At 40.1% G+C, this 22434-nt stretch overlaps 1 protein-coding gene across 15 annotated transcripts in view; it reads left to right on the top strand.

The window, feature by feature from the left end:
* The window catches only part of svila (supervillin a), a 105204-nt gene extending 84168 nt beyond the window's left edge, over nt 1-21036 (top strand). For all 15 annotated transcript variants that reach the window (XM_038723886.1, XM_038723866.1, XM_038723864.1 and 12 more), the window contains 21 exons: nt 268-433; nt 1390-1473; nt 2294-2380; nt 3724-3901; nt 4010-4182; nt 4936-5091; nt 10050-10186; nt 10656-10803; nt 10897-11042; nt 11261-11436; nt 12303-12456; nt 12586-12865; nt 13445-13599; nt 13715-13817; nt 16175-16382; nt 16608-16741; nt 16872-17027; nt 17709-17852; nt 18077-18198; nt 18465-18620; nt 20108-21036. In XM_038723886.1, the coding sequence (XP_038579814.1) occupies nt 268-433; nt 1390-1473; nt 2294-2380; nt 3724-3901; nt 4010-4182; nt 4936-5091; nt 10050-10186; nt 10656-10803; nt 10897-11042; nt 11261-11436; nt 12303-12456; nt 12586-12865; nt 13445-13599; nt 13715-13817; nt 16175-16382; nt 16608-16741; nt 16872-17027; nt 17709-17852; nt 18077-18198; nt 18465-18620; nt 20108-20194 (3150 nt within the window). In that variant the 3' untranslated portion in view covers nt 20195-21036. The remainder of the gene's footprint in view (nt 1-267; nt 434-1389; nt 1474-2293; nt 2381-3723; nt 3902-4009; nt 4183-4935; nt 5092-10049; nt 10187-10655; nt 10804-10896; nt 11043-11260; nt 11437-12302; nt 12457-12585; nt 12866-13444; nt 13600-13714; nt 13818-16174; nt 16383-16607; nt 16742-16871; nt 17028-17708; nt 17853-18076; nt 18199-18464; nt 18621-20107) is intronic.
* The last annotated feature ends 1398 nt before the right edge of the window (nt 21037-22434 follow it).

The raw sequence follows: 22434 nt of genomic DNA, 5'->3' as shown, positions 1-22434 counted from the left end.
ACTCATTCTATCCAAGTGCCCAAATCACTCTAGGAAAAATTCTAACAAAAAGTACTGTTGTGGATACATTTTGATTTAAAAGTGGACACAAGATAAAAATTGCATCACCTTCTCACAAAATGGTTCCTGGAATGCATCAAACATCACAAACTATGATATAATATGGTACATGTGCCATAAAGTGGATTATTCCTTTAACTTTCAATCCGCCCAATATTCATTACAACTGACAGTACCTTCTTTCCCTTCCCTTCTCTCTTTTCTTAGAGAATAGCTGAGGCTGAGATGGAGTGTCAGGGGATCGAGTGTCACATGTCTATCCAGGAGAGGAAACAGCTGATAGTAGCACAAGAGGAGTCCTGGAAAATGAAAGGCCACGGAGCCGCCAATGACTCCACCCAGTTCACTGTGGCTGCACGCATGGTGAAGAAAGGTCAGAGGGCATCATTGTGATGTGAAAGTGAACACACACACTTTTCTTACAGTCCTCTTTCTCCATTTCACAGAAAGCATATGCGCACATGCTGAATTACACCACAGAGACTTGAGTCCACAGTTCAGTCTCAGCTCTCCTTTTCCCTTCAGCAGACTAGGACACACCAGGCCAGAGGAGCTGCTGAGAGTACTCTGCTCAGGCGGAAAATTTTATTGTTGGAGTTGTTGCCTATTAATTCTGGGCTTGGCCAGACGGGGCCCATGATGGAAGGTTGAATTTGTGTTTTTGGTGAAGTCAGTGAGTTTGGCCAGATGTTTGGCACGTTAGACAGTCCTCTCTTGCTTTTATAGCCTTTGAGGCAAGTGTTGATGGCACTAGTTCCAGTGATTGTTAACAACATGTTTATTACTAGCTGCATAACTGCAACATGACGGGACCTTTGCCACTGCTGTATTCTACACTGCTTGTTTTCTGTCAAGCATATAACACCCACTCCTGTTGTTATCGATGTAAGCCCATAAACCGACGTCAAGACACACCACTAGCGTATTTCCCAGTGTTGATGAACAGCAAAAAAGCGCACTATATAACTGTCATTGAAAAATGAGTAAAATTATATATAGCAAAGGGAAAATGTAGACGAGCTTGTTAATCAACCTGCTGCATTTCTTTATTCTGTTCCTTTGTTCAGTTTTGCTAATTGTGATCAATGCAACATGTTCAAACGTAAAGATGAGAGGGGTCCATCTCAGCTAACTGTGTTTACTCCTCTACATTAGTTGGCCATTAGCAAAGTGTTAGTGTCTTCAAGAAAGCCTAGTAACAGTACCTGACCTGCTCTCTGGTGTAAATTGAACCAATGTTTAACATCACAATCTGTGTCTTAACCTATGGAGTGAAACTAGAACCATGTCATGCTTTTTGGTTCATTGTTGATGCCCGTCATACAACAGGGCTGGCCTCACCCTCAGCCCTCCAGTGTCCAGTGTCCTCCAAACCCAAGAACAGCAGCCTTGCCATCTCCAAACCACAGGAAGGTCAGTTTAACTTTAACTAACTATTCCTCTGTTTCTACTTTTCGTAGTTCTTCTCTGCGTTTCACTACACTCTGCTAACCTCTGATTGCTTGTTATGTCCCACTGCTTTCAAGTGGAGCCGTAAAGTTCATTTAGCTGAGTTAATAAAGACTGCAGGGCTCAGCTTTCTGCTGCAATCTGATTTAGACGTAATGACATGACTTTGTTACATTCTCAATTGTCAGCAGACAGTTTCCAAAACATATTAGGCATACAGTTAATTCACAGAAATGTTGTCTTAAACGTAGGTGGATTCCTGTTTAATATGATTTCTAATGCTGACAAATTGACAGTGAAATTATCAGATCTCATTTGAACACAGTGTAATTCATTATCTTTGCTTCTCTTTCAAAAGACATGGAGGAGGTTTCTGATATTGAAGGTGTATTCCTTTCTCCTTTTGGTGTTAACACTGAATGCAATGTTCATCATCATCACCAAAACCACAAATATCATCTACAGTAATGTGGCTGATGTTGCTGTGAGACTTCTATTAGGCTATGAAAGCTTAATAGAATATAAATCTTGAGATAGTGTTCCCATGAAAATGCATGAGTCTGAAGTGTAGAAGAATTCATATTTTGTGGCGTTTTACTTTTGTTAAAATGCCTGTGGCCGTCAGTAAATATGTTCAAATCAGCTTCATTCTGACTGTATGCAACTGGTCAGTTATTGTTCAGAGTCAACCACAAACTGCCTGCCTGTTCACAGATGGGATTGTGCATAAAGTCAAACGGAGTAAGGTTATGCCTCTAACAGCTGTGTGTGTGTATGTGTGCAGAAATCAAAGCCATACCAGATCTGAATCTGGAGTCAGACATGAAGCTGGATAAACTGGAGTCATTCCTTGGCAAGCTCAACAGTAAAGGTCAGTCTCCTTCTGCACACTGTCTAGAAGTCACTGAGTCTTAAATATAGTCTCTGAAAAATAGTCCCACATTATAACAATACAATCAGTTTTAGATACTATCCAATTTTATGTATAATTTAGACCAAAATTAAGTAATTAAATGATGTATTCTCTGTGTAGTTTTTGTGTTTCTGTGTAGTATTTGTGTTGCTTTTTTCCAGGCAAATATTGCATGCATTTAGTATTTTCCATATTATGGACTATGAATATAAATCAACCAGGATTAAAATCTTATGGACTCCAGACTTTAGATTTCGTGACACCTGTGGTTACTGGTGGTATCAGCAGATGAACCTTGTTACGTGAATGTTATGGCAATTTAACATGTCTGTCTCATATTTGAATAAGTGCCTCTTCTACGTAAAAGTCCAAAAAAGAAATCTTACTGGTCAGACCTAGACCTCAAAAACAAGTTAATGGCTAGTTAAATTTACACAAAGCAGTGGATATGATTCTCCTCTCTGTTGACTGACAGGTTGCCATGGTAGTAATCAGTAATCAAGGTATTAGAAACAATGTAGGTTTAAGTCACTTCCACTTTGGCTTCACTTTTCAGACTTGAAGGCTACAGCTTAGATTCAACAGCAATATAAGTTTTAAAACCCATCAGTGACAGAGCAGCAAAACCAGGTGGCTCACACAACACTACAGAGCTGTGTCCAGTGAAATCCAGGCGTTAGCATAAACTATGACGGCAACATTGCTGGTTAAATTCCTGTCATACCTCTACTTACCACTTTCTAAAAAATAAATAATAAAAAATAGATGGATAAATAAAATACTTTAATGAAAAATATACTATACAGAAAAAAGAAACAAAAGAAGATCTTCTTTTTGTTTACGGTGCTGCCAAACACAATGTGGACTTCAGGCCCACATTAAATGCGCCCATTCACCAGCTTTTGTCTTCAACATCATGTTCAGTGCATTATCAATTCCTGTGAATCCTTTGTATGTTTGTTGGCAATTTTAGTTATGTACATTACATTGTAACATTGAAATAGACCATTTATATTGGCAAAACATTTTTGAAATGCGGTGTCATATGTATTTGGAGGATTATAATTGTAAACTGTCATTATGCCACCATAGAAGTAAGACATTTACTAGCTTAGTCATAATTCCAAGTTACAATGTAAGTTTATAAATGAATAATAAATAGGCACATCTTAATACTTTTATTAGCAAGTCATTATCCCAGTGATGCTTGCACAGGCTTTAGCAAATCATCTGTAGTAGTAACTTTGTTGAATTCTGGATATTGTATGGTCCTGACGCAGCCTTGTCTTGTCTATCCTCAGTGTCCGGACTGCCAGAAGCGACCATCACAGTTACAGAGAAGAAGGTGAAGGAAGTGATGAACCTTGAAGATGAAACTTTTACCAAGTTCTACCGCCAAGTTGAGGAGCTCCCCGTCTCTACAAACAGGATGGAGATAGAGGACGACTTTGATGCCATCTTTGGTCCACAGGTGCCAAAGTAAGCGCTCACTGCCAAGGTCATATTGTAGTAAGAACTCTGATTAAAACATTACTGTGAGATCTTTTCTCTGTTGACCCTGCCTCTTCACTGTTGACCTGTCCCCAGGCTGACCTCTGAGATGGTGCAGCACAAGCGAGCGGTGCGTCCGGCGCGTAACGTCCAGTCATCAAGGAACCCTCTGAAGATCCTGGCTGCCAGGGAGGACATCAGACATGAATACACAGAGGAGAGGCTCAACATTGGCCTGCTGGAGAGCAAGAGGATGAAGGCTGAGAAGTGTGAGTGAGAATGGATGAGAAGCTGGAAAATGCAAGGCCAAAACACTCAGGGATGCAACGTGAGAGGCTACTGTGTTAAATAACTTTATTCATTATTAAATTTAATTCTTGATGTTCCACAATTGTACGTTACAAAACATTTCAATTTCTTTAATTTGGTAGAGTTTGTACAAGGCACCAAATTGTCAGACTGTGCTGTGTTGTGAAAAGCTGTTAAACACGTGTCATAGATGTGTCACTGCAGAAAAACATTTACAAACCAGTTGTAATCGTTATATTAAATATCTGCTTTTGTCTTGTCCTTTATAATATTGGCAAAAGACAATGAATTCACCTATTGACATCCAGTGCAATATAAAAGGGAGCAGAATATACAAATACAAATGAAAGAGTCCCTGATATTGTACAGTTAATGAATTGTCTCTCTAGCTATTGCGTTTTTAAGCTGTACGTAGTCTGCAGCTTGTTTTGAGAGTGGTGTTGAATGATGGTGAAAACCCACAAAGTCATCGTCACAATACTCCCATAACTTCTACCGTCATCTACTCTGACAGCAATAAAAACTCTTAAACTATCCAGAGTGTTCCATATTTGTTGCAGTCCTATAAAGACCTTCAGTGCCGGGTTTGAAAGGTCATTTAGCCGTTGTCTCATCGGTGTATAGGGGCTAAATGTGATGATTGAATGTTGTGTGTTATGTCTGTTTCTTTGTGTCTCATGCCCCTTCTCTGCTCTCTGTTCTGTTCCCTGCAGTGAATAAGAACTCTGGCTTCTCTGATGTGGCTCTGGCTGGTCTGGCCAGCAAGGAGAACTTCAGCAACATCAACCTGCGCAGCGTCAACATCTCCGAGCAGATGTCCAACAATAGCGCCGTGCCTTACAAGAAACTGATGCTGTTACAGGTCAAAGGTCAGTTGACCTGATCATCAAATTTTTTTATTTCATCCTATATTTAGTTTCCTGCAACATACTTCTAGTAATAACACATAAAAACATTTTGTGGGAAGTCCAGATAAAAGAAACTAATAAATGTAAAATCTTCTTTTTTGTGTTCAGTTATGCTGTTCAATAGCGTCACACTTTTGGCCCTGTTGTGGGTTGAGTTAGTTTCTTCTGAGCCATCAGTAGGCTAGTTGCAGTGTGAAGATGCCCATTGTATCACCTGCTTCTTGTCTCTGCCGTGGGAAACAAGACTAAAGTTCTACAGCTATGCTAGCAGCCCTGTGAGGCTGTACGTAGGCAAAACGAAGTGGTGGCACTGCTAACCTGCTGACGTTTGTTTACCGTCACTAATATTAGCATGCTAATATTCGACTATTAGCAATAAGTGCAGCTCCGGCTCATGGAAATGTCATTACTATTGCAGGTATTTGGTTGTAGACAAATGTATTGGACAAATATAAAATTTGACCTGATGATGTCGCGAGAGTAAAGGTGTCATCTAGTGCACATGTGCCAAACTCGAGGCCGGCGGGCCATTTACGTCATTTTATGTAGCCCGCGAAAGCTTTAAAGATTCATAATTGTCCTGATTTTAATGTGACCTCCCCCCTCCCGTTTCTGTATTTATAAGAGAAATAAGGACTAGCCTGATATAATAGCTGCATAATGACAAGACATCAAACTACTGTCATATTCTTTAATTATAATAAAAATATCCTGCTCAGAACTGCTGCTTCATAACATCATCCTATTAATGTGACTTAATCTCAGATGTTTAACGAAGTTTGTAGTATTTCACTGTCTTTGCACACACATCACACAGAGCAACATTATTACCTTCACAGCTAAAATACAGCCAGACCTGACTGTTTTTACAGTCAGCCAGAGTCAGTATTCAGTCACGGGAAATGTAAAGGGCTGCAGCGGCTCACGTCAAAGAAGCTCCATCACAGAGTCGTAGCGCAAGCATGACTTTGACAGGCAGAAGGGAAAGTGGTTCCTATCAACTGAGTATAATTAGACCTTCCTGGTGACCGTAAGATACTTATAATAAAACACACACTCACTCCAAATGACTGAGTTTAGATATCGATCCTTTTATGAGTATCGATCCTAGAGCAGGAAACGTTGGTATCAGAAATATCGATACTTTAGAATCAATCCGCACACCCACTACGGTAGTTTTCCGACAAGTGAAGATGAGAAATGTATACAAACAATCCCTAAATGTCCAAGACGAGACAAATTGATGCAGAAGGAAGGCAATTTCATGAATGGTGGGAAAGTGAATACATGTTTGTGCTTCAAGGAGAAAAACCGGTAGGCTAGGCCTATGTCTTTTGTGTTATGAGGCAGTATCAGTGATGAAGGATCAACGTTAGTTAAGGCTCGTGCAGACTACATGACTTTCAGCGTCGACCGATGGCCGTGCTGTTCACACTGCACAACTCTTGAAGTCTAGTGGCTGATCGGTGACAGGGGATCACAGACTAAAGTTACAAGAGCTGACAGTGACTCTGTTACCCGATGCTGGTCTCCAAACCAGTTTTGTCAAGAAAACACATGTGAAATGTGAAACTGGAAATGTTGAGTAGTTCGCACATAACGACTGGCGACCGCAGATCAACCGCTGATTTACTCCCAATCGCAGCCTGACGGTCGCCGAGCTCGAGAGGCAAATAGGACTGAAAATCGTGTGGTGTGAAGTAGGCTTAGGCTCCAGTAGCCTACAGGTGCTGGTCATATAATTAGAATATCATCAAAAAGTTGATTTATTTCAGTAATTATATTCATTCATTACACACAGACTGATATATTTCAAATGTTTATTTCATTTAATTGTGATGATTAAAACTGACAACTAATGAAAATCCCAAATTCAGTATCTCTGAAAATAAGAATATTACTTAAGACCAATACAAAAAAAGGATTGTTAGAAATGTTGGCCAACTGAAAAGTATGAACATGAAAAGTATGAGCATGTACAGCACTCAATACTTAGTTGGGGCTCCTTTTGCCTGAATTACTGCAGCAATGCGGCGTGGCATGGAGTCGATCAGTCTGTGGCACTGCTCAGGTGTTCTGAGAGCCCAGGTTGCTCTGATAGTGGCCTTCAGCTCTTCTATATTGTTGGGTCTGGCGTATCGCATCTTCCTCTTCACCATACCCCATAGATTTTCTATAGGGTTAAGGTCAGGCGAGTTTGGTGGCCAATTAAGAACAGGGATACCATGTTCCTTAAACCAGGTACTGGTAGCTTTGGCACTGTGTATAGGTGCCAAGTCCTGTTGGAAAATGAAATCTTCATCTCCATAAAGTTGGTCAGCAGCAGCAAGCATGAAGTGTTCTAAAACTTCCTGGTAGACGGCCGCGTTGACCTTGGACCTCAGAAAACACAGTGGACCAACACCAGCAGATGACATGGCACCCCAAACCATCACTGACTGTGGAAACTTTACACTGGACTTCAAGCAACGTGGATTCTGTGCCTCTCCTCTGTTCCTCCAGACTCTGGGACCTTGATTTCCAAAGGAAATGCAAAATTTACTTTCATCAGAGAACATAACTTTGGACCACTCAGCAGCAGTCCAGTCCTTTTTGTCTATAGCCCAGGCGAGACGCTTCTGACGCTGTGTCAAGAGTGGCTTGACACAAGGAAAGCGACAGCTGAAACCCATGTCTTGCACACGTCTGTGCGTGGTGGTTCTTGAAGCACTGACTCCAGCTGCAGTCCACTCTTTGCGAATCTCCCCCACATTTTTGAATAGGGTTTGTTTCACAATCCTCTCCAGGGTGCGGTTATCCCTAATGCTTGTACACTTTTTTCTACCGCATCTTTTCCTTCCCTTCGCCTCTCTATTAATGTGCTTGGACACAGAGCTCTGTGAACAGCCAGCCTCTTTAGCAATGACCTTTTGTGTTTTGCCCTCCTTGTGCAAGGAGAAAATGGTCGTCTTTTGGACAGCTATCAAGTCAGCAGTCTTCCCCATGATTGTGTAGCCTACAGAACTAGACTGAGAGACCATTTAAAGGCCTATGCAGGTTTTTTGAGTTAATTAGCTGATGAGAGTGTGGCACCAGGTGTCTTCAATATTGAACCTTTTCACAATATTCTAATTTTCTGAGATACTGATTTTGGGGTTTTCATTAGTTGATAGTTATAATCATCTAAATTAAAAGGAATGAACACTTGAAATATATCAGTCTGTGTGGAATGAATGTATACATTACACAAGTTTCACTTTTTGAATGGAATTACTGAAATAAATCAACTTTTTGATGATGATCTAATTATTTTTCATTTTTCCAGGTAATCAAACTATCTGTCATTAGTTGGATGTATGTCCTCTGCAAAGCTGTGTGCAGCTGGACTATTTGTTTTATCAAATGCCACATCTGTCCCTCATGTTATTAGCAGCTCACAATTATTTGTTTTACCATTCTGCACCTCTGGACTGTGAAAAAGTGAAAATTTACTGTAAAAGCTTTTGTTTGATGATATTTGTCTTTGTTATTTACTTGAAATGTTTGATCTTTGATTGATGGAGTAATGAGGGTTTTTAAATCTGATAAACTCATTTATTTATGTTATAATAACACAGAGAAAATTTCTTACTAAGGCTATATTTTTACATCTGATAAATGTCCTTAACATGAATACATAATCAAATAAAGAGACGGTTATTTAACAATATGTTAAGGAGTTACGTTTATACAGTCTTACAGTTGTAGCTGGCCCTTTGAGGATAACCGTAATGCTTATGTGGCCCTTGGTGAAAATGAGTTTGATACCCTTGATCTAGTGCATTGCCATTTCTAGAGCAACACCACTAGCTTGGCTAATAGTAATAAAAAGAACTGTCCAATATTCAGAGTTCATTCATTACACAAAATAAGAAGTTAAATGAAGTTGGGGTTTTTTGCTCCCAACCCGGTCAGACTGCACCCTTGATGCCTAACTCCTGGATGTTGGGCATCAACCCTTAACTAACAAATGCAGGGGCTTAAGTTCTGTCTGGTGGGTAACTAATGAGGATTTATCCTGTGAGGGCACAGAGGCCATCATTCCGAAATACAACCCTTACAAAAGTTGAGTTAAAATTGAGGGCAGCCTTCTTGAATAGACAGGGTGCAGCTTGTTTACTTCACAACCAAGTCAGCCAAACAGACAGGGATAAAAACTTCAGTCTACATTTTCCAAATCTTTTAAATGGGTTTGTTTGTTTTGTGGAGACATGTGAAAAATAGAGACAATGAGACAGCATCTTTACCAGCAGACACATTGAGTTTAAGAAGAAGGAAAAACAAATAGCTACCATTTGGAGGATGCTGCTTCAAGGGTGTCTAAATCCCGAAAGGATTTCTAAAATGGGAGACGAGAGCTGGTCTATTTCGGTGTCTTTGCACCTCATCCTCACGTCTAGTGGTGACAGCTGTGGCTCTAAATCATTCTCCTCAGGTCGCCTCATACTATCCTGGGCTGATCCTCTCTTCCAAACCCCACTGTCTGTGATCCAGAGTAAATCCACTACACAAGGGGTACTACTAAGTTAGGAGGTTTTCTATCCCAACCTCACTGTGTTGAGATTGGTGCTTTAAAATAGCTTCTGCTGGTTTCTGTTTAGAGCCAATGGGTCGTGATCACTGAGGCCCCGAAAACCCTAGTTTGTATATTGACAAATTTATGATTGAATGTAAATTGCATTCTGTCCTAGCTGCATTAATTAGTTGGAAACAGAGGTATTTAATAAGAAGGAGTGGTTACTCGACAAAGCAGGTACGTGTACATACATGTACAGGATCAAATGGTGATGGCTGGCACATTGTCACCCCAACACCCCTAGTATGATGAAACAGGCATGCTGACAATGATAATCAGACCTTTCACTTATAAGCCACCTGTCTGTGTGTTTTTGTAACACCAGGCCGAAGACACGTCCAGACCAGGCTGGTGGAGCCCAGAGCATCCTCCCTGAACAGCGGCGATTGTTTCCTACTCATCACGCCACACCACTGCTTCATCTGGATCGGAGAGTTTGCCAATGTCATCGAGAAGAACAAGGTGTGTCTGGCCTCTGAATGCTGCAAAATGACAGACCGTTTTTTTGGGTAGACTTGAGTTTCAGTCATATTGACACAGGTGGCATATGGGTGCTGTTATGTAGGGCAGGCACCACATGCAGGATGTAAATACAGCCCTGGGTGGAAGCAATGGTGGCACAGCACAGGAAGAAGTGTGTGTTGAAAGTCAGGAAAGGGGTGTATGTGTATGTGTCCCTGGGTTGTTGCTGGAAATGGACACAAAACAAGGCTATTTTGTTCAAAGCCTAGACTGGTCAGAAGACCAGAGCAGAGTACTGACCTCAGTCGGACAAAAAGGAAAGCTCTGAGCCATGGCCCAGATTATCTATAAGGGGTTGTTTGAGTTTGGTTCATTCAAGTTTTTCTCTTCTTTTTGTTTTAGAGATCCTGAGTAATGAACTTGAGTAATGGGTTCTAATATAGTGCATGTTTTTCTCCGTCATTTTCAGGCTTCAGAGTTAGCAAATTTCATCCAGAGTAAGAGAGATTTGGGTTGCCGTGCTAACTATGTCCAGGTCATCGAGGAGGGCATCAGCGCACACAGCCATGCTGCCAAGGATTTCTGGAAGATCCTGGGAGGGCAGTTGAGTTTTCAGTGTAAGAATGTCTATCTGAGATAAACCCAGCCTTGAGGAAACAGTCCCTGAAACAATGAAATGCAAGCTGATGCCCTTATCTTACTTCTTGTAGCTGCAGGAACACCTGATGAAGACGAGCTGTACGAGGGTGCCATTGTGGAAACAAACTGTATTTATCGCCTGGTGGATGACAAACTGGTTCCGGATGATGATTTTTGGGCAAAGATGCCCCGTTGTTCCCTGCTCAACCCCAAAGAGGTCAGACAACCTGATACTTATCTTGAATAAATTAAGCTGTAAATCATCCAGTGTTTTTACACCAGTATTGAAAGCCACTATGTCAAGGAGTTTATTTTATTTTTTTTTTTTTTACGTTGGCTCCACCCATTGGCAATATAGAAAATGACGGCAGACAGCAATGCTCGGCAGTACTGTCAGGTTAGAAAAATAATGTCTCTATCTGTATATCTATGCAGGTTTTGGTGTTTGACTTTGGCAGCGAGATGTACATATGGCATGGGAAAGAAGTGACACTGGCACAGAGGAAAGTGGCCTTCCAGCTGGCCAAGCACCTATGGAATGGCACCTTCGACTACACAAACTGTGACATCAACCCGCTCGACCCAGGAGAGTGCAACCCAGTCATACCCAGGTATGGAAACATATACTACCGTACTGTAAATTAAAACCAAAACTGTTCGTTATATATTTGTTTGTTGTGAGTTTGTTATATTTGCAAATTGTGTACCCTACTAAGCTGCAAAAATAAGTCTGAATTTAGTGTTCCAATCTCACTTGATGTCTCCAAATGCTCTTAATATTTGTCATTCATGAGTGAATGCAACAGATGAGTGTTACTACTACAACAAGGGACGCACGATAATATGAGCACGCCCTCAGTATCGGCCGGTAAAAGCTTCAAAATGAAATATGTGTATTAATCCGAAATAAACATTTCTGCTGACATGACAGGCCGATAAGATGGCGCTTTAATTATGTGCAAGCAATGCAAGTACACTATGTCTGCAGTGTGAAAGGCTTTTTTGTGTCCAAAACAGATAGCAAAGTTGTTCTTTGTAATTATTGCTGAGCGTCAGTCATGCGTGGAGGAGCCAAACCGCATTCCTTCAGTACTACAAATATAATTGCCCACCTTAAGAGTCATCATCCTGATCATTATTCTGAATTTGTGAAGAACAAAGAGAAACAGGCACCAGCGAATAAAACTTGTCAGCAGTAGTTTTCTTATTTAGCCCAGTTAATGTGTACATTTTGAAAAGCATTGTATTTTATGTCCACTTCAGACAGTTTTGATGTTCTATTAGTTGAGAAATGTGCGTATATCAGTCTCTGCATCTGCATCTGCAATAGGCCTAAATAAATTGGAGTGAGAAAATATTAGATATCTGCAAAAATTCAATATTGTGCATCCCTAACCACAATGGGGTATTGAGAATATTTTCAGTGACACAGGTATGGCATGATGTCAGTGATGTACTGTATCCTCTTCACCTGTAGGAAAGGTCAGGGCCGACCTGACTGGGCAGTGTTCGGCAGACTGACTCAACACAATGAAACCACCCTGTTCAAAGAGAAGTTCCTGGACTGGAGCGATTCCAGGAAAACACCCAGTCCCATAAAAAACACCAACTACCATATCACTGATCAAAAGGTATCAAAAAATTACTTCAATTCATAAAAGTCTTATTACTGTAATCAGTGTGAAACAGGGGATAATATACAGTAGGAAAAGCAGATTCTGCCATTCCTCTTATTTCTGCCTTTCTAATCTTCACCCTAGGAGCAGTCCACCTCTGATCAGTCCCATTCGTACGATGCCTCCCTGATGCTGCCCCTCCATGAGGGGCCCATCTGCACCAGACTGGATGGGTTCAATGTGGGGAGGGGCTACGGCCTGGTGGAGGGAGAGGAGTGGCGGAGCTATGAGATCAGCACGCTGGCGGTGGAGGTGTGGCATATCCTGGAGTTCGACTACAGCCGACTGCCGCGCCAGAGCATCGGACAGTTTCATGAGGGCGACACATACGTGATAAAGTGGAAGTACATGGTCAGCACCGCAGGTTAGTATAATCTGTTTTAACACATGTATCTTCACTTTACTGAGGCTCTTACTTTCCAGCTATTATATGTGTTTATCTTTCCTTTAATGACTAGTGTTCTTTTTACTTTTAACCCCTTAAACTGTGCTGAGTCTACAGACATATGTTGTGCCACAGAAATTTATTTATGTTACAGCAGAGATCCCAATATGTCCGGTAGAATTTAGAAAATGTGCATAAAATGATACCAATATTACCTTTTGATACTTGCTCTCCTGTATAAAATCTTTGGTTTGGATGTGTCACTAAGATTAAACATCATACAGCTTTACTTATTTATAAGTAATATATCATATTTATCGACAGATTAAGCAGTAATGAAAAGAGTTACTAGGTGCAGCCGTAATAATATGCATAATTGTCATCTAGGAAAAAAAAATGTCAGAAATTAAAGAGGCAATTTGAGGTGCAAATTCACTGTTTACATGGTTAAATACATAGATGTGGGTAAACTGATTTCAGTAGGCCAAAACCATTACACATGTTTATTGTCCATTTCTCAGAACCATTAATGTGTTTCTAATAATCTCTTGCCATCAGTTGGGAGGAGACAGAACCCGGAGCAGCTGAAGACAACAGGAGCTGGGAGGGAGAAGTGCTGTTACTTCTTCTGGCAGGGCCGCAACTCCACCATCAGCGAGAAAGGAACATCGGCACTGATGACTGTGGAGCTGGACGAGGAGCGGGGAGCACAGGTACGTGAAAGATTGTGTGTCTGAGCAGAAAAAAACTTACTGTTACTGTGAATACAAGTCTGTTTTCTGTTGCGTAAGCTTCACTCCTCTCCTGTTTCATTTCACCTTCTTCCAGGTTCAGGTTCAGCAGGGTAAGGAGCCTCCATGTTTCCTGCAGTGCTTTAAAGGAGGGATGGTTGTCCATTCAGGGAAGAGAGAAGAGGAGGAAAACTCACAGAGTAAGCCCACATTACTGCTTTAAGATAGGCATTAGTCAACACAAACACACTGCTGCTTTTCCATCATTTTCTGTACAGGGTTAATGAGCAAACAGTCTCTTTAGAGGTCCATATTTAGTCATACTTTTCTAGAATGCTAGAAAATAAGTAGCAGTCATATAAATTCATTGTCTGCCCATAACGAGTGGTTCATATACAGTTGCAACCCAGAAAAGTTGAATATTGTGAAAAAGTTAGCTTTTCCCGTAATTTAAGTCAAAAAGTGAAACTTTCATATATTTTAGATTCATTACGCATGGCTTGCAGCTAACGGAAATCGAAAATCCATATCTCAAAATATTAGTATATTAGAATAAAGACTGTTTAATATAGAAATGTCAACCTTGAAAATGCTGAAAAAGTTGAAAAGTTGAAACAGTTCTGAAAAGGTTCATTTATACACTCACTACTTAGGGGCATGCCAAAAAATCGATACAGCAATATATCGTTATACTTTTTTCGACGATACTGTGATATTCCAGCCCATCATATATAATAGCGCTTTGACGGTTAGCTCAATGCTAACAGATAATAGGAATCTCTAATAATGTGCTAACAGAATTAGCATCGCGATAAAATAATCTTAACATAAACTACACATTTTGCTTCGCATGCTGAACAACATACTGTGCAAATACTTAAATGCACGTTTCCTGAGCTCTGTGTGAAATAAAAAAGAGCTGCTAACTTCACTGTCTTAATCTGCTACTCTGTTGCTTCAGCACTCAACACAGTCTAGCTACAGCAACCCGAAAGGGTCAAAACACAAACCAAAAATTCCCAGTGGCCTAAAAATACAGCTACCACTAGGTGAAGAAAGGGCAGCACAACGCTGTGTCACTGAACAGTTATACAATATAATGTGATGTACATATTAGATTTATGTGGTACAGCAGTTTGTATTTTCAGCAAAACAATTCAGTAAATTCAGTGAATTTGCTTTTTATAAAGAAATATTTTTATTATTTTTCATAGTTGCTCTATAGTTCATTATTTTTAATTAACAGACTGAAAAGTGTGTGCTGCAGAATTTTGGAACGGGAACAGTTTGGATTTGCAGCAAACAAACAGAGAAAACTTTACCATTTCAGACATTTTGCATTCATAGTTAGACAGATATCGTGATGTATCATTTTAGGATTGTCTAGCAATATATTGATTATCGCAGAATTGCCGTATCGAGATATTATCGGTATTGTGAGCCGTGTATCTTATTGTATCGTTAGATACCCTGTGGCTAGGGTATCCTAGGGTATACACGTTGGCATGGAGACAATGAGCCTGTGGCACTGCTGAGGTTTTATGGAAGCCCAGGTTGCTTTGATAGCGGCCTTCAGCTCATCTGTATTGTTGGGTCTGGGGTAATTTTCCTCTTGACAATACCCCATAGATTCTCTATGGGGTTTAGGTCATGTGAGTTGGCTGGTCAACCAAGCACAGTAACACCATGGTCAGCAAACCAGTTACAAGTGGTTTTGGGACTGTGGGCAGGTGCCAAGTCCTGCTGGAAAAGGAAATCACCATCACCATACAGCTTGTCAGCAGATGGAAACATGAAGTGCTCTAAAATCTCCTGGTAGACGCTGCATTGACTCTGGACTTGATAAAACACAGTAGACCAACACCAGCAGATGACATGGCACCCTACATTACTGCACACCAGACTTCAAGCAACTTGGATTCTGTGCCTCTCCACTCGTCCTCCAGACTGAGGGCCTTGATTTACCAAATTAAATGCAAAATTACTTTCATCTAAAAAGAGGACTTTGGACGTTGAGCTTGACTTTGGTCTGGTTCTTTTTCTCCTTAGCCAAGGTAAGACGCTTCTGACGTTGTAGCTCATTTTCTGGACCAGCTTCGATTCAGCTCTCTGTTAATAGTCAGCCCTTTCAGCAGTGACCTTCTGTGGCTTACCCTCCTTGTGGGAGGTGTCAATGAGTGTCTTCTAGACAACTGTCAAGTCAGAAGTCTTCCCCATGATTGTGGTTGTGTGCTGAACCAGACTGAGAGATTAAAGACTCTTCTCAGGTCGACATTTCTGACATTCTTTATTCTTATATTGTAATATTTTGAGATATGGATTTTTGATTTCCATAATATATAAGCCGTAATCATCAAGATTAAAACAAGGCCTGAAATTTTTCACTTTATGTGGAATAAACTCAAAATATATGAAAGTTTCACTTTTTGAATGAAATAAAAAAAAAAATCAAAAATATATTTAGTTAAGACGTTTTCTTCTTCTTTAGCCTAAAATGTAAACACTTTTCTTACTTGTTTGTCTACCCTCAAGTCTCGCTCTGCCCTGTTCCCTTCAGGTGACTGGCGTCTGTACTGTGTGCGGGGGGAGGTGGAGGTGGAGGGCCACCTGCTGGAGGTAGCCTGTCACTGCAGCAGCCTGCGCTCCAGGGTCTCAATGGTGCTGCTGAGCATTAGCCAGGCCCTCATCTACCTGTGGCATGGCTGCAAATCTCAGACACACACACGGGAGGTGGCGCTCACCGCCGCCAACAAAATCAAAGAACAGTAAGTGGAAACTTTATTTTCTCCCCTAAAAGTATTAAGTCAGCACAGGTCAAAGTGACACTAGAGCTGCAACTAGTAACGCTGTTTCATTTGACAACTACCAACAAATAAACAAAGCAGTTCCTGAAACCTCTATTGATCATCTTGAAAAATTGATTGAGATCAATCTGATTTCACACTGCTGTTATCATCAGTCAGTATATGACCCCTTTTGTCTTTGTGCAGTTGTCCTCTGGAAACGGGCCTCCACAGCAGTAGCAAGGTGACCATCCGAGAATGTGATGAAGGAGCAGAGCCCACAGCATTCTGGGAACCCCTTGGGAGGAGGGACAGGAAAGCGTATGACTGCATGCTGCAAGGTGGGGGAACCAAAGTGCATAAAATCTAACAACTTTTTAAAAAACGTATTTTTTACTGTAAACAGAGCTGTGGGTGGTGTCATTAACTAGTGTCCTTGGTTATGTGTGTTTTTTAACCTTTGATCCTCAGACCCAGGTAGGTTTAACTTCTCACCACGTCTGTACCAGCTGAGCAGCAGCTCAGGGGAGTTTGCAGCTGTGGAGTTTCTATACCCTGCCAGAGACCCCAAGCAGGTCAACTCTATGCCTTTCCTGCAGGAAGACCTTTATGCAGCATCCCAGCCAGGTACACATGTGAATTTGTCTTATTGTACATGTGATTATAATAATAGTAGATTATATTTATTGGGTCCTTTTATCAAGATGCTTTACACAGCAAAATATACCCAGCTGCCCCAGATTACATCCCTTAGATTTGGTTATTAAAGAACTGAGTAAAATATGAACTGAAAGGGACATTTTACTGTTAACTTTAAGTAAACTTGTCAGTGTACCTCTGTTTCTAAATGACCATAAACACATAGGCTTATATATCTGACCTGTCGGGCTGGGCTCTCATATACACTATATTGAGTATAATAATACTAAAGTAAGAGAAAACAACTCTCAGCCCTAAAGAATTAAGGAATTCTTAACTTTATGTAGCTATGTTCAGAAGGTAAAAGTTTAGAAAATCTATTTTTGAAAGATTTCCCAAAAGATTTTTTAAAATTGAAACTATTGCAGAGGTGGAGGGGGTTGCCTATTGGAAAGTGTGTGCAGCTAAGAATCACTGCTATATCAGGAGTACCACTCATTGTGGGTTGAGGGGGTTCCTTGCAGAACCAGAACCAGGCAGAACACATTATTGATGATGATGATGAATGCTGTGTGTGTTTATTATCCATTAACATGAGGTAACCATAAACTAGCTGTGTGAAGGTCTAAAAATGGTGTCCTTGTCCTATTTTCTTCCTCTGAATATCAGCCCTGTTCCTGGTGGACAACCACCATGAGGTTTATCTGTGGCAGGGCTGGTGGTCCCAAGACAGTGAAAGCACCGGCTCAGCCCGAATCCGGTGGGACTCGGACAGGAAGTGTGCCATGGAGACTGTGCTGCAGTACTGTAGAGGTATTCCAATTTCTTATTATTATTATTATTATTATTAGACACAATCAACACTTTCACCACTCTGTTACTGATTGATGTAACATTTCAGTTATTTCTTTTTGTTCTTCTATTTCTTGAAAATAATGAATATGAAGTGCAGTGTAAAACCACTACAGCAATGGAAAAAATAGGAAAACAGGGTTGTTCTTTAAAACCAATGATACGTTATTGTTTTGTTTCCACAGAAAAGAACGCAAAGAAGCCTCCCAAAGCTTATCTGATCCATGCTGGTCTGGAGCCACTCACCTTCACCAACATGTTTCCCAGCTGGGAGCACAGAGAGGACATCGCTGAGATCACTGAGAGGGTGTGTGGATAAAATCTTATTATCTGATCACTCCCAGTTACATCATCTGATATGAACCAGTATTGCACACAGTCTCTGTATGTATTACTGCATATACTGTAGTAGAACACATGCACACAAAAAACAATAAGAGACTTTCTTTTTGAATACTGGTCAGTCCAGGTAGCCATTATTCCTCATTGATTTTTCTAATTTAATTTCTTATCTACTATCCGGCTGTTTTTGCTATGAAAAGTGGTGTATTTTGTGTGTCTGTTTGTTCCCAGGAAGCAGAGGTGTGTAACCAGATTATCCTAGTGGAGGACGTGTTGGCCAGGCTGTGTAAGACCACATACGCCCTGGCAGATCTTCTGGCACGGCCTCTGCCAGAGGGTGTTGACCCTCTTCGCCTGGAGATATACCTGTCTGATGAGGACTTTGAGGTAAGAACCAGCAGGCTACAGATATGAAACATCTCAATAATTGTTTAATATCTTATTGCTGGTATACTAGAAAACATTTTCCATCTAATTTGACAGTGATATATTATTTTAAAGCTGCACTAGTCAATATTTTTATATTAACAATGGCTCAAATGACCATGTGAAAGGTGTCACTCATAGTGATGAACCTACTGAGAATTATCTAGTGTTTTCATGTGGTTAACTTTTTTTAGTTTTCCGCTCTCATTAACCATGTTTTTAGCCACAGCAGGGAGCTGTTTTCAGAGTGAAAGCTCTTTTAAACTCACTGTACGCTACCTGACCAGAACCAAGTTGGCAACTAGCTGTTGAACGTAGTGGGAGCATTTGCAGCTAAAGAGTCAGATACTTCTCTCAGGAGTTGGTTGTAGTTAAAAGAGCTAAAAGGAGAAAGGAGTGAATATTGGACCTACATTCATCAGGTGGCAAGTAATATGTCTCCAAATGAATGCTAATGTTGCTCTGTGTCTGCTGGATGTGTTTGGAAGTGTTTGCTAACACGTTAGCCATATTGCTACTTTAAACGTAAGGCCCATAATATGTCGAACATGCGTGTTCAGCTTGTTCTGCCCCCATGTGGTCAAAAACACATCAGTATTGTTTTAAAGTACAGTATGATATGCTGTATGTAGGTTATTTTTCTTATTGGTGACAAGTGAATAACTGGCTAATGTTTGGCTCTTACATCTCTGTAAGAGTGCCTGTGACACTTTCCATTCATTTTTAAAGAGTAAAAACAGTACATTTTCCTCAAATGGCTCAGTAGTTTACTAAAACAGCTGGCTACTGTAGTTTTTGGCAAACATTACACAAAGAGGAGGAAATAGTGCATTTTTGGGGGACTATTTTCAGCGGCGGATTAATCCCTCGTGCCACTGGTGCTGTAGTGAGTATTTCCAGCAGCAGATGGTGGATGTGGGATTGAGTCAAAATAAACTACAGCGTGTATGTATGTTTTATGTTATTGAAGGAACATGTCACCCAGTGCAACAATGTGGCACTGGGTGACTGGGGGTCATTGCTCTCTTCCTCTTTCTTTTCACAATCTTTTCTTTCAGCAGGTTCTGACATTTTCTCCACAGCTTGTCTTTTTGGGAACTCTACCATAATTAACTTTCTCTCCAGATCTACCTCATTTTCTCTCCGATAAAACATCTAACATTTGATTAGCTTGCTGATCCACTCACAGTCTACACGCTGTTGTGGACACTGTACTGAATCCTGGAGATATAAGCTCTTTGTCAACTTTAAAACAGATCGGATTTTACTGGGGATGTGAATTGAGGAATGGTGGCGATGTCCTTAAACTCAATGGTGCATGAGTATGTTCTCAGAGAGTTACTCAGTCCTCACCATGCAAGCTGCAGGATTTGTTAGTTTGAAATCTGAACAATCTGTTTGGTAAACGATCTGCTCCATGCTGATTGTGTGCATGGCTGCTTCCACAGAAAGCCCTGGAGATGACCAGAGAGGAGTATGGGGGTTTACCTGGCTGGAAGCAGGTGAACTTGAAGAAGGCCAAAGGTCTTTTCTAAATGGTTGAAGCGGAGAGCTGACCTGAAGACATCAGAAAAAAAGCCACCAGGAGTGTATTTTGTCTCCTCTTTTGTTTACATCTGGACACAAACAGAGGCTCAGGGGCTTCCTCTCCTGAGTTAACCCTGTAATGGTGGGTTGAGGTCGACAAAGGGAGGAATGAAGGTGTGGAAGAGGTGATCGATAAATGAGAGGTGTGCCAGCTTCTTGTGCTGTAAATTTCTCATCTTCTACTTTTTGAGTTGGTATTTTGGTTGTATATGTAGGAGACAAATGTATGTGGATGCACCACTGAGTGTGTGTGTTTATAGTTATTCTTTAAAGTCACACTCTGTTAATATTTGTACATATGTACCATATGCAGAACAGCCAGTTAACCCTTACATTGTCAGCCTTGCAACAATCTCCTATAGTGGGAGCAGGCCTGTCAGCCTGTTCAACACACTCCACATCAGAATCTGCTATTCTTATATGTATAATTTATATTTATATCAAATCCATATAGGAATTTAAAAAAAAGCCATATATAGTTACTGAGCTGAAAAATCTCACGATTGAATAAACTGTGCAATTCATGTTGAGGTGGTTTGTTTCATATGGTGATAACTCTCTCTTGCTGTACAGTTCACCATTTGCCATTTACAAATCAAATGATGCAGCTTTATTTAGATGTGTCTAGTGTCGCAGATAGAAGATGATGAAATGTATTTGATTTTTAAAACCTACATTGTATAGTGCCTTGCTTTCGTGTACAGTTTATATACAGATCCTAGTCTGCATTTGAAGACTTTTTGTGATATAAATAAATATTAGAGAATAAACCCTGAAAGTTGCGTTGCCACATTGTGTTGCCTTTTGTTCTCCTTACCTGACACACTGTTTAAAATGTTCTCCATGGCACTGTCAAGCTCAAGTACAAAATTGACTTTACTGATTAATACACTGTATTGTATACTATGGTTTAAATTCAGAGCATGAACTGCTGGATGTGACCATATCAATACTTTTTTAAAAATCATCCAGTAGAGGGCAGTATAATATTAATTTCTGTGAACTCAGGACAGGACTAGGACAGAAGCTCTTAAATACATTATCAATTATGACATTGATCTTAGAAAAAGTAAACAAATTATGTAAACAATATAAAACGTTTCTTTTTCTATGGTAAACGGTTGAAAATTGACTTAGTAGAACATGTAGTACCCAGAAGACATACTATAGCTGAGTGGTTCCCACCCTGGGAGTTGGTGCTGGAATCTAAATCTGAAAGCTCAGCATTGTCTTCTCTTGTTTTTGTCCTTTTCCTGTTGAAATGGAATTGGTGCTATCATTCATTTTATTATTTACACCTTAGTTTTTCCTACTGCCACATGTCAAAATGTTTTATGTAAAAAAATGCATGTAAAGCACAAAATGGTTAGATTTTTGGGAAGAAAAGAAAACCATTGAGGTTCATTGATCAAACATGTCAGTCAAACCCAAAATGCTTTTGTGTTTACTGTCTGTATAGTGAGAGAGCCTTGTGTCTTTAGCATCTAAAGTCCAATGGTTAAATACATTTACTCAAGTACTGTACTTAAGTACAAATCTGAGGTACTTGTACTTTACTGAGTATTTCCATCTCATGCTGCTTTATACCCATAAAAAAAGATACCCACTATAATTCAGAGGGAAATACTGTACTCCAGTACATTTATTTGACTACTACAAAGATTAGCTTATAAAAATACAAATTATTTATATATATAAGATTACAAAGATTTTTCATATAAAACATAAGACAAAAATATTATGCACTGTTAAAGATTAAACTACCAAACAGTATACAAAATGATTCAAATTGGCTCCATCCGACCAGCTTCGATGGTAAAATGCTAATTAAACATTTATACCGAAGCAGGATTAATCTAATAATTAAAGGGGCCTTTTTCTTTCTTTGAATACTTTTAATACTTTAGCCAATTATGCTTACATTTTCTTAAGCAACATTTTAATGCAATGAAGTATTTTTACAGTGTGGTATTGCCACTTTTACTTACTTCCCCACCACTGCTAAAAGCTATTGGACAAAGTTTTTTAACTTACAGCTGTCCTTTGCAAAAACTCAGGAGAAACCTGTATGCATTTCATGTTTTGTTTTTTTGATAACGTTATTTAAATGTAATTCAACCTGGCCTATTTTGTTGCTATTCCCTCTGTTGATAAGAAGGAATTCCATTACATATTAACAGTGGGGTGC

The sequence above is a fragment of the Micropterus salmoides genome, unplaced genomic scaffold (assembly GCF_014851395.1).
Source record: "Micropterus salmoides isolate LMB-PRFRI ecotype aquatic unplaced genomic scaffold, ASM1485139v1 Ms_hic_scaffold_1, whole genome shotgun sequence".
Lineage (NCBI taxonomy): Eukaryota > Metazoa > Chordata > Actinopteri > Centrarchiformes > Centrarchidae > Micropterus > Micropterus salmoides.
This window is presented reverse-complemented; position numbering and strand designations above follow the sequence as displayed.